Here is a 20,413-nt window from a genome sequence, read left to right as displayed (position 1 = left end):
ATTCCGGCTGATGTTCATGTTCTGGGGGGAGAGGAAACACCATCACTTCTAACGAAGGAGAATGACTCTCTCCGAGACATCAACATTGTTTTTTCTTCCCTTTTGCAAACTTTCTGCCTGCAGCACGACTCAGACTCCGCCGCCGCTCCTCCCCACGGCGACGCTCAGATCCCGATCCTTCCTGCTCGCCAGGTACCGCTGCTTTTCCTTCTCGGCCTGGATCCAGTTCCGTCGGCCCTCCTCCTCGAGGAGTCTCGTGCGTTCGCGGGACTGCGACTCGAGGCGTCGCAGCCACAGGTAAGAGGCCACGGGGATGAAGACGATGGCGGCGAGGAAGAACTTCTTGGAGCGGCTGTATTTCCTCCACAGTCCCCATACGAATCAGCCACTTTCGGTCCACGAATGCGTTACTTTGGAGGGGGAGGGAATGACGAGACGGGAAGGTGAGGTGGTAAAAAGGCTTGCGAACCCGTGTACTTACGTGAGGTAGGGGCCCGGACGGTATCCCGGGATGGAGCTTTGAGGTTGGGAATTGGGTGTAGGCGGCTGCTGAGGCATTGTGAACGACGAGCAGGCAATTGTTTCTCGAGGCAGCTCCCGAGCCACCAGGTGTCGATTGACCAGACGAGCCGAACGGAGTTCCCACCCTTGTAACTTCACCTGGACGAAGGAGAGGGCACAGAGGTTGCTAAGGGTTTGGTCTTGGGTCTGGTGGCAGCTGCTGTATAGGCACCAGTGATTCTAGTCTTGCAAAAAAAGTTACAGATAAGATGATCCGCAAAAAGATCAACGTCAAGTACGGGTATACATCATTGTCTCCGCACATCAGCTGGACTGAGCTTCAAGCTCTTTGCTTGTTAAGCAATAGATGGGCCTTCTGTGGGCGAAGCGATTGGGCGACGGCGGCAGTTGGCGGGGGCGCCACAAGCGGAGAGGGAAGCCGATTTTGCGGGGATCAGAGGCAGTGAAGCTGATATCTTTCTCTACCTAGATACCTAGGTAGATATCACCATATCCACCGCGCAGCTTCCTTGGTGTTGATGAGCTTTGTGTATCGCATACCATTTATTGCAACCCACGAGCCTTTCTACAGGCTCGGTAGCTGCCTCTGAACGCAGTTCTAACGCCCAAATGCTATGTGGAAGGGCTTCTGCACTAGGTAGCATCCTTCACATAACGCCTGTTGGATAGGTATCGTAGGCGCTGTGTCACTTTATGCCCGGCGCCCAAAGAAATGCTCCAGTTCCAACTCTTAAAGAAGAGCAGGCGTGGTTTGAGACAGAGCCCGAAGCACTGTTCAGCCTTTTGTCCCGCTACTTTCCCCATTAGTCTCGGTGATACCGTCTCTGCTGTCATCACCGCTACCGCTGCCGCTACCGCCGTCCTCATCATTGTCGTTGCCGCCTTCTTGACTCTCTGCCGCGTTGCTCTCGGTGTCGTCGTTCCGATCGGGCACGGGTTCACCGTTCGCTTTGGCTAACCGCTCCTCTTCCCTCAGCATTCGTAGCCTTTCGGTTTCTTTGCGCATAGCTTCGAGGTTCCATGCGCCCTCCTCGTCGTCTTCATCCTCATCCTCATCCTCATCTTCGCTGTCTTCGTCTTCTGAATCTTTCCAGTTTCCACTTTCAAACATGGCCCTGCCCGTTGCATCCTTCGCTTTCATGGCCTCTGCTTCGGCGGCCTTCTTGTCCATGCGCTCTTTCTTCCATTTGGCGAATGACTCTGGTGTCACGGGCGTCAGGGTCCCAGTCAGTTTATGTCGTTCAGACTCGAGGAAATCTTCAAGAGTCAGTGTGTTCAGCGGAGATTTGTCCATCAAGGCCTTCTCAGCACGCCTCTGTTCCTTGGTTTTCAGTACGAACCTGGTCCAAAATGTTAGAAAGGTCTCAATAAAGCAATAGATGGCAATCTTCATACCCGGGTGGCAAGCTGTGCTTGTACATGCACTTGTCTCCTCCATTGGGACAGGTCCAAAACCAGCCGTATTTTCCATCTTCCACTGCTTGGATGAAGTATTTGCAAACTTTGTCCGTGGTGGTACGGGGATTTCCATGTTTACTGAGCACCACCTTTCGTAGCTTCTCTTCATCCCAATCTTCCATATTGTCTTTCTCTTTCTCCTCCTTGTCCTGTTCCCGGGTATCTTGATACAAGTCCCTCTTGGCCACTTTCTTTCCCACTTCAAGATCGTGGCTGAATTTGCATTTCTTCCCCTTGTCGCAGTGGCCCTGCTTAAAAAATTGACACAGCACCGTCTTGGGGTCAACGCCAAAGGGGACTTTCTGGACCTGGACGGGCTTGAAGAGTTCAGCGGCCTCAGCTTTGGCCTTCTCGGCTGCTTCCTTCTCCTTCTTTCTCTGTTCTTTCTCGGCTTCTTTTCGCTTCTCTTCAGGGGATTTGTTGGACTTTGCCTGGGCCTGAAGTTGTGCAATTTGTCTCTTCGCTGTGCCACCCTTTTTATTTTTCATGCCAAAGGTCTTGTCTTCGACACTGGCTTTTGTCTTTTTCGGCTGCTCGCCGCCCTTGGCCTTGGGCGCCATATTGATCAAAATTGAATGGGAACTAAGGGCGGTCAGAGCCTACGGCAAATTTGTCCAGGACGGTGGGTTGTCTAAAGGCCAAGGCGTCGCTTCGCTGAAACGGTCAGAGATAGGTCGACAGTGACGCGAGGTAGGAGGCAACAACAGTCTCAATAGGATGTCAAAATAGTAGAAGGATGACAGGAAAGTCGAGGGATGTAGGCTGGGACAAGAATTGCAGGCTGGATCGCAGGAGAGGATGGGATGAGTGGGCTGCGGATGTTTTCAGTAGTAGTGGGTGGCCACCTGCATGTTTGTGACTGTGGGGGAAATCGCCGACGTCAGTGGAAAATGCAACAGAGTCGCATGAGACAATCCACAACTTCCAAAGCTGGCGAGCTCCAAACAACGCAGCTGTCCACCTCACCTGTGCTGCTTGTGCGTAAAATCTTTCATCGCTCTTCCTAATAAGGCTTTTATTATCCTTCTCCTCTCAATAATCTGGGGCTACAGACTTGAAGTTGCAGACGCTCGTCATGGCGAACGAAGGCCCTCCTCCCTCCAGGTATCCTCCGTCAATGGGCCCCGGTGCGAAACCTGTCAACAAGCCTGGAGAACCAGAATCAAAATCCAAGCTGCTTGAAGTCATGCAAGCAAGGTCCAAATACCAGGTCTCTGTCGAGCCGGATACCCTGTCTCTGAGCTACGAGCTCAACAACTCACCGCGCCTCTACCGACTCTCGTTTGATAATATGCCTCTGCATGGTCTTTCAAGATGGTGGATATACGGCGGATCTATAAGGTCGCGAAGGGCTGGCGTCTTAGCTATTGATCTCATACGTGGCTCCGAGAACGTGGTGCAAAGACCGGTCACCCAACAAGAGGCGGAGGCTCTAGCGTATTGGACTTCGCGAAGACTCCTCTATGGTTCTCTAGCCACCTTTGCTACCTCTGCGTTTGGATTCTACCTGGCTCACAGGGGCCGCGCCAAGATGAAGTTTCCTTTCGTCTCAGCAAAGCCTTTGGAGCGATACAACAAATTCCCCCTTCAGCAGATGCCTCTCATAACTGGTCAGCTGGCTCAAACGGCCTGGCAGGTAACGAGGTATGTCATCTGGATGGAGCTGTGTTTCCTGGTCGGTACGCCTGTCGTTGGTGCTCTGGGTAGTTTCAGCGCGGCGACAGGGATGGCTACCGATCCACGAACTCAAGGGCTCATTCAAGCGATGCGAGAAAGGGGCCGCGGCGACATGAACCGGACACTTTCAAACATACCAGCAGAATGGCCCCAACAGCCTCAAGGTCAAGATGGCAGCCGAGATGCACCACCCGACTCCCAGTCATATTACAAAGACGCCGAAGGCGGCTCCTACCCAGACGGCTCCGCCGTCGACCGCAACCATGATGGTGATGGCTTTTACCAAAGCGGAGCGAGCGACACCAGCATTTTGGATGATTCCAGAATAAGAGACCGCGAAATAAAACAACAACAAGAATACCCAACACGCCAGCCATCAAGGGAGACCACGTCCTCCACCTCCTCGGCAGACACTGACCCCTTTTTCTTCGACGACGCATCCCCAACAACCGGGAACGACCCGGACATGGCGACGCCCTCAGCTTACAAGCGGTCTCCAGGCGGAAGTGCCTGGGAGCGCATTCGAAGAGGCAATGCTCCTCCATCGGCCGATTCGTCTACGGCAACTTCTGACATGGAGTTCCGCCGTCAGCGACTCGAGACCGAACGAGCCCGAGAAGCTCGTGCGAATCAGATGGCGGAACGAGACCCAGAGAGCAATCAAGGCATCTCATACACCAATGAGACGGGGCTCGGTAGAGATGGACGTGCTAGAGAACAGGCGCAACGCGAGTTTGATGAGATGTTGGAAAGAGAAAGGAGACAGGGCGGCAGCGAGGACTACGACAGGGGAATGGCAGCTGTAGAGTCGGGAGATGAGAGAAGAGCAGGGGAAGGGATGGGTGCATGGGAGAGAAGACGGAGGGGGGATTGAATTCGTCTGCTACAGGAAGGAAATATACTCAAAAAGGAGGAACGCTGAACTGGCATTCCGGTACGTGTGCCGTTCGAGTTTATGTGTGCTTGTACAGAGTACTTTGTACCATATCATCCGGATCGAGGAAATGTGTTGGTTGGGGACACAATCACCTCTCTTCTCGCCAGGGCAATGCCTATCTATACCAGGGGAATCCAGCCCGAAGCTACAAAATCCTGACTATTAGTGAGGTACTTTCGTAAGAAAGCCTTCAAAAGTCAAACGCCCTCAGTGTTCTCTTAGACCATGCGGTCCATAATCGTAGTCGTTCTATACCGCGCTGAGTGAGGGTGTATCGACGCCCAGTGCTACTTCTTTCGTTGGTTATCTGGTACCTAGCACCCCTCTCGCGCTCGTTGCATGCCGATACCAGGCCCAGCACGCAGCAAACGCTATGCGCCACTGCTGGAGGAGCTTCAGAGGCCTTGAAAGCGAGTCCCCCTCTCCCGCTAGCCTCGTCTTAGGTCGTCCGGTTTGCTGATGGGGAGAAGAGCCTTCGTTCCGGGCTGATCGGCAAGGGGGGTGACACGTATTATGGAGATTACTGATTCGATGAACACATATTGGATTCGCTGGTGAATATGATCAGGGACCCGGGCGAAGGCGAAGGGAGTCATGCCGGCCGTGGCGGATAAACCGCCGGGAACGTCGGCCAGAGTTGGTTATTAGAAGAAGATTTGAGCGCTCGCGACGGACATGATATAGACCGGCAAGTGTCAGGGCAGCAGTGAGGTTAGCCACAGTACACATCAATTCCAGCAAGTCGATATCACATGGTGTTGGAAGGCAGCCTTCAAGGTCGGGTTCAAGTGTATGTCTTCTCCGCGGTCCGCATTCTAAAAGTTCCATGATCTCATATTCGGTGGCAGCGTCGCCTCCCTGAGCATTCAGCTTTCTTTCTTGCGGGGGAGGGTTTGCCCAGCGCTCTCCACTGACAAGATCAATGAATGGCTCTGCGCATTGATCAAGAGGACTTCAATCGGGAAGGCCCCGTCGAGGTGGGGGAAAGGGTGCCGGGGACGAAGATGGGTTGTTGCGCCATCCAAAATTCAGTCGGACAGCGGGTTCCCCGCCTCCCATTTCTCATACACTTTCGAATCTTTCCTCAAGCCACCCACTGTCTCCCAGACGGTGACGAAGACGATCAGACCCATGACCGTGCTCAGCAGCTGCACCGCGTCGAAACGCTCTTCGTCGACCAGGGGCAAGAGGACCAGGATGATGGCGACGACGAGCCTCATCCCGACCCGGGGCGTCTTCGGCATGATCAATTCGCACGAGTCCTGCACGTGGAACAGCATCGCCAGGATCCACAGGCAGAGCATGCCCACGCCCAATCCGCCGCCCATCAACCAGCGCTCGCCCGAGTCGAGGTCTTCCTGTCCCGCGCTAACCGCGCAGATGTGGCCACCCACCAACAGCGACGCGGCAAGGGGCATGTGCAGAGTGAAAAAAGTAAAGGCTGTGGTGACGGACCGTCTGATCGGATGCACACTGTTCAGGCTTCCATCCCCATTGACGTAGAGCCAATTAAGACAGAAGGCGATGATCAGAGTCCACACAGCCTTCAGCAAGCCCATGTTCAGCCCGATCGCGGCAGGATCGCCCACGACGATGCTGTACAAATATTCGCCCAGAACAATAATGTAGAAGGCCGCGAGTCGGTCGATCTCATGGTTGATATCCACTGCGGTGCTGTACTCGAGTTTCAGGTGTCTCTTGATCCAGGTGCCGAATGTGATGACCCAGGTGACCTCGTGGTAAACGATGCCCACAACAGCGACGGCGATCTTGGCGCGTAGGCTCACGCTCTCAAAGTACAGGGGGATCCAGATGAGAAGTCCCACGAAGATGAACCCAGCCATGACCCTGGCCTGTGTGCGGTGCTGGAAGCTGGCGAACGACGAAATCAAGTAGACGCCCGCCACCGTGAGCCGGGCTGTCATGAACGCGCCCACCACGGTCCTCATGGCGCCAATGTCCTCGGCCACGAGCCGGGCGTTGTTGCCGTACAGCACCATCAAGGCCATGACCCACAGAATCACTCCGCGCTGGACCAGGTCGTCGTTGTAGTACGAGTTCATGATCTCGCGCAGGTCGCTCCAGATGTGCCACGCCGGCGCGAAGATCAGCAGGTACTTGACCAGCCCGGCGCCAGACGGATGTTCGGCCAGGTCTTCTGCGAAGTTGGCCACCAGCGCGACGTACAGCAGGTCGAGGAACAGCTCGAAGCGCCCTGCCTGTCGCTCCTCCTCGGACTCTCGCTCGAGCGTGCCGTTGTGAAACCATTGCAGCGCCTTGGGCCGCTTGATCAGATACCGTGACGCGACTACGTTGTCCTCTTCTGACGCGGGTCGAGGATCAGGGGGAGAAGAAGAGAAAGATGATAACGGAGCTGCCGGCGTTGTCGAGGGTGAAGGCGGCTTCTCCTCAAGCTCGGGGTTGGAATTAGACATGTTGTTGCGTAGATAAATGGACTGATCAGAGATCCCCTCTCTTGCATTAGGGCACCAACAAATTCCAACGGAGAGCCCGGCCAATGCGAGCCTGTGGCATGTTCTTTTTCTTTTATCGCGCAAAATTAAAAACAGAAACTGGGAGCTCTCAGGAAATGTTTGTACAAAGAAAGGAAGAAAGAAGTTCGCCCAGCACTGTAGATCAGTGGATGGCTCGCAAACTTCCAGTTCCAGCTCCAAGCCCAGCGAAGCCCACTGTACGTAAAATCGAAAGTCTAAATCAAGCCCGTCATCCAGAGAGGCCAATGGATTTTCGCGCTGTCTTTGCTCGAATGTCCCTTTAGGCAGTAGGGTGACAAGTTGTTTTGATTCAGTTCGGAAAGGCAGACATTGCTTCTGCATATAATACCCCGATGCTCTTTTCTCTGCTCGACACGTCCCGGCTTGACCTTTTGGTATCACTGTGCTTCTCGTTCTTCAAACAGATGCCACCCTGGTGTGTTCATGCGCCCACCTCGTCCTAACGGAATGGGGCCATTGGTGCAGTTTCGCCACCGCCTGAAGGGAATTGTATAAACGTCGTTGGTGAGTATTATACAGGATGAATCTTGCCTTCTGTGGACGACATGAGGCTTGTGGTAGACTCGGTGTCGTGGCATAGTCCTTGCTGGTACCTGCAATCATCGCCGGTTTCTCTAGCACCTGTAATCAATTGCGAGGAGTATTCTTAGGCTTACTTTTCAGTCAGAGGCCCAGAAAAGAATATGAAGCCTGATCAGGTCCAGGAAGTGTGAGCGCCGTAGCGTGTGGGGTGTTGACAGTTGCCAATGCTGTGATACCTACAAGCAGAGTAGCTAGTAGACAGCCAAGTACTCGATACCTGCGCGATGTCGGAGTAACAATTTTCCGTCCGCCTTCAGTCTCCTCGTCAGAAGCTCTACTGCAAGAGGACGAGGGACAGACCGACGGTCGAGAGGAGAATCATGTACCAAATCCGTTCTGGTATCAGGACCATTATGTAAGCACCAAAGGGCTAATGATGGTGACAGCGACGGTGATGGCCATATCAATGGCTGGTGTCGACTGATGGGCCATTGACCATGGACTGGGCGAGGTGACTTGCCGCTGCCTGACTCATCAACCTGCCTTGCCGCCTGCTGATGATTGAAAGGCGCCTTGGTATTGGATACCTTCACCGCACTGTCCATGTCCGTGGCTGGAGGGTCTCTGCACCTTGCAAGCTCAGGATGCCTGAACGGAGATGCGGTGTGACTATGTGTGTATCTGTGCAAGGTATCGAGTACGTGGCCAACTGTACCTCTTATCACCTACTCCGAACCTAAGACATTCTGGCGACTTCAATGGTTCATCTTACGTGGGACAGCACAGGGGATATCGGGGCATTTCTTGGGATAGTACTGACGAGCTAGAAGTGGCATGATTCTTTGATTGATTGATGACCGAGGAGCTCTCCTTTCCATCCGTTGTCGTCTCTTCCAAACCCCATCCCCCATAAGAGTTCCTCCTTTTATGTCCTTGCGCACCATTGCATTTGGGAAAAGAAAGTGTTGTGCTATTGTCGCCCCAATAGAACAGTAGGGGCCCCCAGCTTCCGTTGCCTAGTAGTAGAACTGCGCTCCGGGCTTTGTATCGAGATGTTGGGAACGCATATGGCCAGGATAATCTAAAGGCTGTGGTGACAACACAGGAACGCTCGCTCATATATTGACGGGTCGGGTGGAAAGGAAAGGGTGAACCTGATGGTGGAATTTCGTAGAGTTGGATGTATGCAGCATTGGCTCGAGGACCTGGCATTAACGAGCAAGGACCGTTGGGTCAGAACTCCATTGTGATCCTCTTGCGTCGACGCCGCGCAGAGAGTTCCGTCTGAAGGTCGACCCTGCCACTCATGCAGCCTCCTTGCCCTTGCCCTTGCCTTTAGCATCACCTTCGGCTTCATCATCTTCGAGGTCAGGCATCTCGTCGTCGTCATCATCATCTTCTTCTTCTCCTTCGTTGTCATCGCCGCCCTCGGCGCCTGCTCCTTCTGCGCCCAAGCCGGCGCCTCCACCGAGTTTGGAGAAGTCAATGCCACCAAAGCCGCCGTCTTCTCCGAGACCACCGCCAAATTGGTTCATGTAGTCGTCCTCCGGAGCTTCGTTTTGTTCGTCCTCATCGACCCACTAAAAGAAGGCAAATCAGTATGCGGAAAGTTAGTGACTCGGAGGATCCAGAGCATACCTTGTCAAAGTCTGTGCGAAGGTAGTGTACTTTTGCGGGGTCCTTGAGGAGGCGTGGCCAATACTCCTCCTTGAGTTCCTTCTTCCTGAGAATCATCTGGATGTTGGCCGCAGTGTGATGCGTCTTCGAGTTCTCGACGTCGATCTCAGAGAAGAATTCCATCTCAAGATGGTATGTGGTCTTCTTGGTCTCTGATGTGCCAGTGAAGGTGAGGCCGGTGGGTTTGAGGTCGAGTTTGAGAGACTTGGGGGGAACATCAGGCACGCTGATTGTCAGGTAGATGTAGTTCTTTTCTGGCTCAGTGGCGGAGGAGCGCTGCGCCCATAGGACTGTGCGATCCAAGTCAGTCATGTGCTCAGATCAAGCGAGAGTCTGTCACCGAGTAGGTAAAGGTCTCGGCGACGTTGGACTCATTGCGGCGACGGGAGGGTTTACCTTCTGGAGTAACCTGGCTAGCCATGGTGAGGTTTACGAGTTGGAGGGGCTTCTGGCGTAAGAGGATGAGAAAGTAGTGGTGAAGAACGGGAGGAGGAGCGTTGTTAAGACGTAAAGGTACGGTCGGATTGTGAGAACAATGGAAGATGTAAAAGTCTGCTTGCTTGCCTGCTTTTACTCGGTCTGCTGCAAGAGGTTCAACTATTTGTGTGTGGGCGATCAGTCTAAGGTGAAAGGGACGAGGCTGTTCGAAGTGCAACGAATAACATCGAAAGACCCCCGGGCTCCTGGGCTGAGCACGCAGTGGGTGCGCAGTGCCTGTTCCGCCGCCCACTCAGCATGACTTTCACAAGCAAGACCCTCTTAAGGTACCGCTTCCGCCCAGCTAGTGACTGCCTACCACTTACGAGCAGGCCGAGAACTCTTAGGCTATTCCCCCACTTCCTTCCCCCCCCCCCATTGCCAGGCATCCGTGACATCTTCGCACAGCAACTTGCTCTTCCTAACTCATCTCGCTGCCTCGCCGCCAAATACGAGGTACGCAGTGTCTGACCGGGCTACCCACCACGAACCTTCCTCCACCGGCATCAGCAGGTGACAAAGTATTCGCTACAGCTGCTCCTTAGTTGATCTCCGTTCATCAGCCCTACAACTTATTTTGGACGGCAAGTAGACGTGTCGCTTATCATCGCCCTACCCGCATGATCGAGTCGCATCGCAGCCGCCCATTCTTGAGTTTCACCGCAAGCCTGCCGCCGGCGGCATCTGGCTCAGACCCCAGCATGGCCCTGTAGTGGACCACGAGAAGCTCCTCCTACTCGAGCACAGACAACCAGGCTACTAAACAACAACTACCGCTACGGGAACTACCGCCATAATGCAGTCGTTCAAGGCAGTCTTCTTCAAGCCGGATCCCCAGGAACAAGTTCGTCCGTGATTTCCAACTGGACTGCAGCAGGCTAACTCTACCTCAGAAGAGAAAATGCGACGGCATCATCCGTAAAAACGTCCGGGCCTTGGACCGGGATATAACCAACCTGAAGATTACGGAACAGAAGACGAGGACCCTGATATTGAATGCCGCAAAGAGGGGACAGAAAAACCCATCCCAAGCGAAACAAGGCGCCGACGAAGCACGAATATTCGCTAGAGAGCTGATTAAGGTACGGAAGCAGTCGGCAAGACTACACACCAGCAAGGCACAATTGCAAAGCGTACAAATGCAAGTGAACGAGGCATTTTCGGTTCGCAAGATCGAAGGCAGTCTGAAGGCCAGCACTCGGATCATGAAAGATGTCAACACATTAATCCGATTACCAGAGCTGACCGGAACCATGCAAGAGCTGAGCCAGGAGTTGATGAAGGCCGGCATCATTGAAGAAATGGTTGGTGATGCTCTACCCAACGATGAGTTGCTGGAAGGCGAGGACGAAGAAGCGGAGAATGAAGTCGACAAGGTTCTGGGCGAGGTCTTGAAGGGAAGGTTGGGCACACCAGAACAACAAGTCCCGCAGCTCCCAGTGGAGGCAGAGGAAGAAGAGCCGGAAGAGGACAGAGAAGCAGAGCTGGAGCAAATGCGCGGGAGACTCGAGGCGTTGAAGAGCTGAAACACCCGCGAGTATGGAACGAGCAAGGACGGCCGTGGTGGTTTGACGCGTCTGCGCGTCTGCCGCAAAAACCGCCAGTTTATACTACGGGTGACTACTATGTTTTGAGATGATGACACATGAATGGCGTTCTATGGGATCAGGTAGAGTATTCTGTATGTCAAGACCATCGTTGAGGATACTTACAAGTAGTGGTCCTGTCCCTACTCGGTACCCGCGCCGCAGGCCGTAGTTCGCCTTGACCGGAGCACGTGACGCTGATGTCCCGTGGCGCCGAAACGGGCTTAGTGCTGGCTTGGCTGCGTCCGAATTTCTCCTGTGACAGCCTGTTGCCTTGCCTGCGCCTCGCCTTAACCTTGCCGCATTCATCATTTTGGCGTGACTCCCCTTCACCCTCCTTCTGCCCTGCCTTCTCCTTCACCATCGCCGCTGCTATCATCAGTCGATATCACCTCCATCCAAGCGCATATTTAATTCTTGCCGCGCGCCTCTTCATCGTCAATTTCCTTACCATAAATCTATCTCTCATTAAACGTTCGAATCTCGCACCAGGACAGAACGGCGCGATCAGTGGTCATCTGTCCCGCAACTGCACCGGACTTGGACAGCTCTCTCTTGACGCCTGCGACACTACGCATCGTCCACTCCTTCCGCCTTTGCAAAATCTATCCTTGACCTCCCTCTCTCCATCCGTTCAAGATGTCTGGCAGGCTAGATCAATCTCTCGACTCCATCATTGATAGCCAGAAGAAGGCGAAGCGCGAGGCTCGCCGCCGCAAGGTCCCAAAGTCAACTGGTCCAACTGCGCCAGTCGGTGGTGTGAAGAAAGCAACCAAACCAGTAAAATCTACCATCAAACCTTCCGCCGGCGCCGCATCTCAATCCCGCTCGAGCAAGATCGTTGTCAGTGGATTGGTATGTTCTAACTTGCCTGCTTTACACCTTTTGGCGCGCCACTAACCTCTCCTGTAGCCGTTCGACGTCAACGAAGCCCAGATCAAGGTATGTTGATAAAGAGGCTTTCGACCTTGGATTCCATCGCCGCTTGCCACCGCCTGTTATTCTTTGGCTCTTTATGCGACCGTGTCCGATAAGAAGAAGTGGGATGCAACAAAGAAACTGAGGGAGATGTCGAGACGGGAGAGACAATCCTCAAGGAGCGTATCGCCATGCTGAAATGCTGGCTTTATCTGGGGCAGGCAACATTCCCACCATCTTCGGCTCGCATCTTCTGCGATGCAGTTTGGTGAAGGTACTGTTCGCCATGGTCTTGCAAGTTCTCTCCGGCTAGCCACCGAGTGGAATAATGATGCAGATCCGCCCGGAGGAGTTCTCAAGATGCTGAGACGCTTTTGAGACCCTCTTGCCTTGTTTGTCTGGGGCATCAGCGAGGTTGCAACAAGCCATTTCAAAAGCAAAGCAAAGCAGCGCAGCGCAGCCTAGCACGACCTACCACGCCTAACCATGGCACCTTTGCTGTCTGGTCCATGGTCCCCTTGACGACCATGTGCTCTTCGACGCCACGCGTCAAGACCTCGCACCAAGCTGTCGAATGCTACGCACCTGCATCCAGCCATGTCGATAGTCTATCGAGGAGCTTGTCGCCCTGCAATATCTACGACCCACAAATTCCAACCCTCCTCCAGCCCCCGACCTGTCGCACGATGGAAAACTGGACCAGCCATCAAGATCATGCTCAGCATTTTCCACAGTTGGCCTCAGAATGTATGACCATCCGGGTGAACAAATCCAGGGGACGATGGCAACGACACACGATTCGACTGCTGGACTGCTGCTGCTGCTACTGCTTTCGGCCCTTTTGTACTCGCTGGTGCTCCAGCGCAAGGATATGTACCTGGACTATCCTCTACTGTGGAAACATCTCTTACTGCATTCTTACCTGGGGATGAACGATGCGGAAGAAATGCTATTCCTACTTCTCTCCAGCAGTTTACTGATCACTCGCGGCCGAATAGGAATACTTCGGCAAGTCCGTAGGCAACGTCAAGAAGGTCTCTTTGCAGTACAATCAGAATGGTCAGAGCCGCGGTATTGCCGACATCATCTTCTCGAAGCCCGACTCTGCCGCCAAAGCTGCCAAAGACCTCAACGGAATGCTGGTGGACAAGCGACCAATGAAGGCAAGCACGACCACCATCCGCACCGTACATGGGCTTCTCCTGACCTCGACTAGATTGAAGTTGTGATGGACGCCAGCAGTGTTCCAGAGCCGGCTCCAGCCAAGTCACTTGCGGAACGTGTTGCGTACGCAAATCCACCAAAACGCTCGGGAAAGTCAGAACCACTGACAAAGACCAGCGCCAACCCAAAGGCTCAACCGAAGTCGGCCACAGTGACGAAGAAGGTGACCGCAAAGGATGGCACCAAGGGGAGATCGGCCGGCAAACCCGGAAAGCCGAAGCGTGGACGAAACCCTCGAGCCAAACCCAAGACTGCTGAAGAACTCGATGCCGAAATGACAGATTACTGGGGCGGTAATAACCCCTCCGCAGTGGGTGCGACCACTGAAGCTGCCACCAACGGCACTGCTCCCGCAGCCAATACTGGCGATGACATGGGCATGGAAGAGATTTCAGTGAGCGACGTCGAATTCATCTGCTGAGCACATTCAGAACTGACACCCGTATCAGTGAAAGCCCGTGATTGGATATCGTGAAGGAAGACAGAATCCCAGGACCGAAACTCGCACCCGCACGATCCCCAGCAACAACCGACTTCCAAGCTTTCTCTTTTCACCACACGACTGTACTGAATAGCCATCTAACATTTTGTTCCGCTCTTGCACGACCCACACCTCCTACTTTATTCATCCAAAAATTGTGTTGCTATCTTTGCGAGGGAGGCAGGGGTCCAGGGCACGGGCCGAGGATGGCCTGGAGGGATCGGCAGTAATGGTCGTGGGCGGACACTGGGAGTGTGAACCTGGCTTGGGATGGGAGACACCAGAGATAGAGTGCACTGGACTATTAGCTTGGTAACTCAGCAGGCAGGATCCTGACCAGAAATGCGTGCAAAAACGAGCTTGAGTAGCAAAAGTCACGTTCCCGTTCACGGCAATTGTTAGAAACTCATTTAGCATTCTTTTGCTTTTTCTTAACCTTTTCTCTTTTTGCAAAATTCCAGTCATGATCAGTCGTTATAAGTGCGATTAGCTCTCGTCCCATGAACTGTTCGCTGTTGCCGGCTCGACGCTGTGCAACTCGTTCCCGATACACACTCCCTTTTGGATATCCCGAACTACAGGCCCGTCCCACCCTACTTTTTCTTTTTGTTGAACAGAATATTACCTCCATTGTCCCCGCCTCCCTGCCATTTTCCTGCCGTGTGTGCAAGTGCAGATCCGAGGCGGAAGTTTCCACAGTTGCGTTGGACACCCATGATTTTGAGGCCGCCCCATATCATGTATGTCATACCAATTCGAAACCATCGTCACCCTCTTCGTCGTGGTTGTGGTTGTGGTGGTCGTCGTCGCCCATGTCGATCAAGACGACCGAGCTGGAACTCGAGGCGTGATCGCGATGCGGACCAGGACCAGAACGAGTGCCGTGAGAATGCGGATGCGGATGAGGATGCGGACGCTGGTGATCTTGGTGGTGGGAGTGAAGGTGGAGGACTCCCTCCGTCCCGGCGGCGGCGGCGGTCGGGTCGCGGACCGGGAGATCTGGCAGATCTGGGAGGTCGAATCCGTGCGGGAAATTCTGGGCTTTGGCTTTGCCTTTTCCTTTCCCGCTGTCCTTGCTCGTGTACCCATCATCATCATCAGTGTCGGCGGCGGTTGGCATTGCCTCGAAGTCCGGGTTGGTGTCGTTGCTTCGACACTCATCGCCCATGTTGATTTGGGTCGTTGGCGATTCTTCCGCCCGATTGTCGTCCCAGTGGTTGAAACCATCGCTGATATCTGAGTCTCCATCCTCGAATGCGCCGCCGACATCGTCGTCGTCGTCATCATCATCATCATCATCATCATCATCGCAACCAACATTGTCGTCGTCGAGCTCGTCGATATTCAGCATGTCCGTGTCACCCTCATCGTCCATTCCTGGCGGAGCTTGACCCATGTGGACAACACCATGATCCACGACTACCGGATCTTCTAGGTCCGCAGATTCAGTCTCTCGTTTGACGTTGACGGTACTGGCACTGGATACACTCTTCACCGTGCGGGTCCCGTCCGTGGCGAGCTTACTGGCCTTGCCCACGGTACTGATCGCCTGGGAACTCGTGATCTCGTCGATATCACTGCCCACATCAGTGTCCGCTTGATCGAATCCTCGTTTAATCCGTCCCGGCCCAAAGCTCTCAATGCTGGTCCGTATAGGGTCGAGATTCGGAACGTGCACTTCCTCAAACACCCCTCCGGTTTCGTCATCGTTGCCGTCAGGAACCCAGAGTGGTAGATAGCGGAATTCGTTGGCGGTGAGACAGAGAAGATTGTCGTAAAGGTCCGTAGGCAATAGACTGGTCTGGTGGAACAGATGAGGTGGGTAGAGGTTACCTGAACAAATTTTTTCGATTGCCGCGGTGACGTCGTTGAGCAATGCTGCTGGATTGATCGGAAAACGGTAGCTGGGGGGTAAAGGCATAGTCACTTCGGTGTCGGTATTGCTGTTGGAGAAGTATTGTTTGACCCGTTTACCGCTTCGAGGAGAGTAAGGAGCAGCTTGATTGTCCCACATCTGTTCTTGGATATCCTGTCCTTCATACTTGCCAGTATACGGGTTGAAGAATTTGTTTGAAGCTGAGGAGGCAGAGACATCTTCTGCTGCTGCTGCTGGTGGTGGAATCGCCGGGGTCAAATTGCTCTGCAGCGGTGCCATCGACTCTTCTGGTATGTGGGTTTCGACCAAGGTATCTGGTTCGCATCGAGGTTCGGGAGTACCATTCATGCGTGCGTTGTCTGGTGCGGCTCGCTTTGGACGCATAGGAATCTCATTTTGCTTCCCATGGAAGCTCCAGGCTCCGTTGTTATTTGTCTGTTGTGAGTGACTTTCTTCACTCGTTGGCTTGGGTCTCAGTGCGAAAGCGGGCGGCTCAGGGCGAGGAGCAGGTATTGTCGGCGCTGGCTCGGGTGGAGCAGCTCTCCAGGAAGGAGTAATGGGCATAAGTACACTGGAGGAGGATATCGGATTCTCTGTATTCCCGAAACGGTGGGAAAAGTCGTCGGAATCGCAAGTTTTGCGGCGCTTTGGGGAGCGCTTACCATGGATGACCTCTCCCCTATGAAACATCTGATTGATGATGTTAATCTTACGCTCCAAAGTGGCCCGCGGGACTCGACTAATTCCGTTGAGGGGGTCATTCCTGTAGAGCCCATGAAGAGCTTCGTGGTACGGAGTGGTGGTTTCCCAGCCAATCGTGCCTTCATGGGATGTGCTGTGAGTGCCCTCGTCAAATCGTGTATGCTGCAACGCCAACCAGAAGGTCTTGGTGAAATGTCTCATTTTTTGGTTGAGAGACCTATAGACCGTGCCATAGTCCTCAATAGAAGCTGATCGAAAAGGGAGGGTTGATTTTGGCTCCGGCTCCAAATTTCGGAGACATCCTTGATCCTGGCACAGCACATAGTAGATTCTCGATCTGACGTACTCCTTCACAGTCGTCTTGGTCGATTTCAGCGCCTCCACTGCCCTCCGTGTTTGTCCGACAGCATTGTCAAGTATTGCATAGACTGCACTCTCGTGAAGAAAGTCCATGTCTTGACACATACTGCAGATGGCCTCGCGAATCCGCTTCACGAAAGATGAAGCAGCGTGGTCGATTCGATTGCGCTCATCATCGTCGAGAAGCTCTAGCTTTCGGCCATGTACGCTCTGACGGCGAAGGGTTAGAATCTCCGGGTTGAACTCACCGCAGGCTTCAATAAGTGCCCTCTCGCCGACGAGGATGGAAAAGGAGTCTCTGATGAGCTCCACAGATTTGATGCCCATTGCGATACGGTATGCCACTTCAGGGTTGTTTTGGATGAAGTTGCTGTTGTTGCCCGCATGAAGCCAAGTCATGATCCACCCTGAGATACGCTCGTGAATAGCACAGCCAAAGTATCGAGCAACGGCGAAGAACGTCCAGAGCTTAGGGGCAGAGTCCAGCTTCGGGTCGTTCCCTTGAATGGCCTGGAGCACTCGTTCGAGGGCGGACCAGTGCCGAAGCGGAGAGTATTCTGGGGAAATCTGTGGTGCTGAGGCTAGAGGCGCAGGCTTTTCGTTCGAAGAGCCACTCTTCGAACGTGGCTTCGCCGTTTTGGAAGGGCTTGCGGCTGCATCTTCGGTGTTCTGCGAAGAAATCGCCGGGTTTACCAGCATATCAACATGAGGCTGGACGCCGAATTCGTCGTGACCTAGTACGGCAAGAGGAGACAGATCGTACTTCTTCATTGCCAGGTGCCAAGTGAGCACACCGCGCGTACAAGTCAGATCGGTGATGAGAATGACAGCTTCGTCGTCTTCGTTGGGTGGGCGGAGGTCAATGTAGTACTTGAACTTCCCTCCATGTGCAGCCTCTACGCTGCTCAAAACCCCGAGCTTCCTTAGCTTTCTCTCGGCACGAAATGACTTTGTCGAGTTCAGAAGATCTCTGTCGGTAAACCTGGACTCGTCACCCATGAGCCTAAGATTTGAGCTTTTGACCACATGGACGCGATCAAAATGTTGTTTGATATAGTGATAGTCTTTGTCGTTTTGCTCCGGCATTTGAGGGGGAGGGCCAAAATAGATAGCTGTATCGCCCATCTTGTCGACGAGGGGGGTGAACTCATTGTTCAGACTCAAGACCAGGGAAACCGATGGCTCGCAAGATGATGATGATGATGATGCTGACGACGATGACGAGTGACGGTGAGATGAACCCCCTTGGGTATCTGGTTCCTGCTTTACTTGAGCCTGATTCTGAAGTGAAAGTTCAACGGCTCGAGCAAGATCTTGATCCTCAATTATTTGGTAAGGTGATAGCGGCCGCTTGCCAAAGGTCGCCGCAGCAGCGTTATCGTTGGAGGAAGGTTGAATTGGGGACGAGTGAGAGGCTCCTGGTGGATTCCCAGCAACATCATGACCCCCATTTGTTTGTACTGCGCTGGATGTAGGAAGGACCATTGTTTCTGGAGTCAAAGCGGCATGCCTGTAGATACAGTCGTGGCGCGCTGGCTGCTGGGCGGATGCGACGATATGTAAGCGCCGTTGTAGAATGCAAGGGGTTACAAGGTCGTTCACAAGGCCGTGATATAGTGCTCATCCATCAACGACTTCGCCTAGTTGCCTTGCAGAAAGATTTCCAAGTGTTAACACAGTTAGTTGAAGGTGAGTGCCAGAAAGGCAGGAAAGGCGATGTGCTGGTGGTACAGAGGTCTTCATACAGCGTCTGGGAGCCTTGTATAGATCAAGATGGAAGTTCGGAGGGAGCAGAAGGACGTCAATAACACAGCGAGGACAAAGAAAGAAGAATGAGGCTGGAAGTGAGAACGAAGATGAGGCTGTAGAGGGGTAAGAGAATGCAGAACCAAGAACCAAGGACATCAGGTTGGTCTGGTGAGTCTCGTGGGTGTCTGCCTGGCGACTCTGAGCCGTTTCTCAAGTCCGCAGCTCACAGGCGCTTCAGCCCACCAGCCCATCACCTCCCCTTATTCGGTGCCTATCCTCTGTCTGGCCTCCGTCTGGCCTCCGCCTGTGCACATGGTCATTGGCTCTCTCTTGTTGTGGATGCCCGCACAAGCTGGGGCGCTGTGAGGCAAACGGAGGCGGGGGAAGCATCCTGATCCAACCAGGGCCGTTGGCTGTCTTCTCGCCCAATGTTGGTCCCGTCAAGCCTACCGAAGTCCTCGACCCTTCCTCCGCTAGGTGCCTGTCACCCATCAGATCACCCCTCTAGTTACAGGGCAAGTCGTCTTTGCAACAATATGGAGATCATACACAAAGAAAGAGGTGGTGTGTGGACATGGGCCATGTGGCGCCCGAGAAACATGTCATAGTGATTTGTGCAATGGCGGCCATAGCCACGAATGCAATTCCCCCAAACTCGCATAGAAATACACGCTGTAGCCACCGCGGAAAGAAAACCGTCCAGAAGAACCCTTCAACCAGTCTGCTTTGATCAAAACCGGCGCAGGAGGACCACCTTCTTTCACCCGACACACTTGCTCCAGGCCGGCAATCCACAGCCAAACCCTACGAACAAATATATCAGGAAGATGACAACCACCACCAGCAGCACCATTACCCGCACGTTCTTCCACCACATCTGCCGTCGTAATCCTCTACTGCGCACTCGGAAGTCCCGCGCACTCCCTCCCAGCCGATCTGTCTTGTCTACCAACAGATCAATTCTCTCACCCCTCTCCAGCACCCGCTCAATGTTCTCAGTCATGATATCTCTGACGCTGTCAATCTCCTTGCGTGCATTTGTCAATGCGTCACTCGGTGGGGCGGTATTATACTGCTGGATCATCGCCTTGAGGGTAGAGTTAAAGGCTGCGGTGCCATACGCGGGCAGAGACGAGAAATCGGTGGATTCAGGCTTGTACTGTGCTAGAAACTTCTTCTTGAGCTCCAGCAAGAACGCAAAGGGTACACGCCGGCCCATCTCCGTCTGAGCAACGACCATGTAGGTGAGAGCTGCATGGCTGGAGAGTTGCTCGTCCGAGCCATTCGAGGTAGACGAAGGTGAGTCCGCTATATAGTGAACAAACAGACGGTCGTGAGTGTAGGTGAGTTTCGCAGGGGTGGAATGGGAGATCTTGGGGAGAATGACCGAGGCGAGTGACGAGGCCGAAGACGACGAGGTGCCGGGGGATGTATGCTCCGTGAGAATAGTGGTGCCATGAGCGATGCATGCACTATCATTCAAACATGAGCATGCTTTCTCTTGAAGGATGCGGAGCGGTACTTACTAGAGCAGTTGGTTTGACTGCCCCGAACTCGACGCCATGATGGGGCGCTCAGGCACAGCTGGAGTGTAACGGGTTGGTAGAGATCCTGGCGCAAGAGTGCTAGGGTCTCCCTTATACGTAGCCTATTCAACTGTACGTGAGCTCAAGGCAAGAAGAAGTGGTGGAGAGAAATAAGAAGAGGGCTAGCCGATAGATGGATCAAGGT

The 20,413-nt window shown here is 53.6% G+C and overlaps 9 protein-coding genes across 10 annotated transcripts; 3 read left to right on the top strand and 6 right to left on the bottom strand.

The window, feature by feature from the left end:
• Positions 1-129: 129 nt before the first annotated feature.
• PV07_00428 (uncharacterized protein) lies at positions 130-558 on the bottom strand (the record flags this gene model as incomplete). Its single annotated transcript, XM_016386879.1, has 2 exons — positions 130-352; positions 482-558. The coding sequence occupies 2 exons, from the start codon at positions 556-558 to the stop codon at positions 130-132; spliced, it is 300 nt and encodes a 99-aa protein (XP_016253807.1).
• Positions 559-960: 402 nt separating this feature from the next.
• Positions 961-2,808, bottom strand: PV07_00427 (uncharacterized protein). Its single transcript, XM_016386878.1, has 2 exons — positions 1,918-2,808; positions 961-1,862 (listed from the first exon to the last, which is right to left on the bottom strand). Exons 1-2 carry the CDS (start codon positions 2,538-2,540, stop codon positions 1,298-1,300), a joined length of 1,188 nt encoding a protein of 395 aa, XP_016253806.1. The 5' UTR covers positions 2,541-2,808; the 3' UTR covers positions 961-1,297.
• A 90-nt stretch (positions 2,809-2,898) lies between these two features.
• Positions 2,899-4,801, top strand: PV07_00426 (uncharacterized protein). The gene has a single exon (XM_016386877.1). The coding sequence runs from the start codon at positions 3,056-3,058 to the stop codon at positions 4,529-4,531; it is 1,476 nt and encodes a 491-aa protein (XP_016253805.1). The 5' UTR covers positions 2,899-3,055; the 3' UTR covers positions 4,532-4,801.
• PV07_00425 (uncharacterized protein) lies at positions 4,574-7,948 on the bottom strand. The gene is made up of 2 exons (XM_016386876.1): positions 7,767-7,948; positions 4,574-7,703 (listed from the first exon to the last, which is right to left on the bottom strand). The coding sequence occupies exon 2, from the start codon at positions 7,429-7,431 to the stop codon at positions 5,623-5,625; it is 1,809 nt and encodes a 602-aa protein (XP_016253804.1). The 5' UTR covers positions 7,432-7,703; positions 7,767-7,948; the 3' UTR covers positions 4,574-5,622.
• A 278-nt stretch (positions 7,949-8,226) lies between these two features.
• On the bottom strand, positions 8,227-9,954 carry PV07_00424 (uncharacterized protein). The gene is made up of 3 exons (XM_016386875.1): positions 9,706-9,954; positions 9,271-9,599; positions 8,227-9,212 (listed from the first exon to the last, which is right to left on the bottom strand). Exons 1-3 carry the CDS (start codon positions 9,728-9,730, stop codon positions 8,937-8,939), a joined length of 630 nt encoding a protein of 209 aa, XP_016253803.1. The 5' UTR covers positions 9,731-9,954; the 3' UTR covers positions 8,227-8,936.
• A 223-nt stretch (positions 9,955-10,177) lies between these two features.
• PV07_00423 (uncharacterized protein) lies at positions 10,178-11,555 on the top strand. The gene is made up of 2 exons (XM_016386874.1): positions 10,178-10,630; positions 10,680-11,555. Exons 1-2 carry the CDS (start codon positions 10,583-10,585, stop codon positions 11,310-11,312), a joined length of 681 nt encoding a protein of 226 aa, XP_016253802.1. The 5' UTR covers positions 10,178-10,582; the 3' UTR covers positions 11,313-11,555.
• A 123-nt stretch (positions 11,556-11,678) lies between these two features.
• Positions 11,679-14,414, top strand: PV07_00422. Of its 2 annotated transcripts, XM_016386873.1 has the most exons (6): positions 11,679-12,227; positions 12,285-12,314; positions 13,289-13,453; positions 13,507-13,577; positions 13,632-13,908; positions 13,964-14,414. In XM_016386873.1, the coding sequence occupies exons 1-6, from the start codon at positions 12,012-12,014 to the stop codon at positions 13,964-13,966; spliced, it is 762 nt and encodes a 253-aa protein (XP_016253801.1). In that variant the 5' UTR covers positions 11,679-12,011; the 3' UTR covers positions 13,967-14,414. The 2 variants fall into 2 exon arrangements, with proteins under 2 accessions (XP_016253801.1, XP_016253800.1); XM_016386872.1 differs by having other exon boundaries at positions 13,507-13,908.
• A 5-nt stretch (positions 14,415-14,419) lies between these two features.
• PV07_00421 (uncharacterized protein) lies at positions 14,420-18,834 on the bottom strand. The gene has a single exon (XM_016386871.1). It carries the CDS (start codon positions 18,416-18,418, stop codon positions 14,741-14,743), a length of 3,678 nt encoding a protein of 1,225 aa, XP_016253799.1. The 5' UTR covers positions 18,419-18,834; the 3' UTR covers positions 14,420-14,740.
• A 378-nt stretch (positions 18,835-19,212) lies between these two features.
• Positions 19,213-20,406, bottom strand: PV07_00420 (uncharacterized protein). The gene is made up of 2 exons (XM_016386870.1): positions 20,209-20,406; positions 19,213-20,154 (listed from the first exon to the last, which is right to left on the bottom strand). The coding sequence occupies exons 1-2, from the start codon at positions 20,244-20,246 to the stop codon at positions 19,443-19,445; spliced, it is 750 nt and encodes a 249-aa protein (XP_016253798.1). The 5' UTR covers positions 20,247-20,406; the 3' UTR covers positions 19,213-19,442.
• Positions 20,407-20,413: the final 7 nt, after the last annotated feature.

Source organism: Cladophialophora immunda (assembly GCF_000835495.1).
Source record: "Cladophialophora immunda strain CBS 83496 unplaced genomic scaffold supercont1.1, whole genome shotgun sequence".
In the NCBI taxonomy this organism is placed as follows: Eukaryota; Fungi; Ascomycota; class Eurotiomycetes; order Chaetothyriales; family Herpotrichiellaceae; genus Cladophialophora; species Cladophialophora immunda.
Note: the sequence above shows the minus strand (reverse complement) of the source record. Positions and strands in the feature narration are given on the sequence as shown.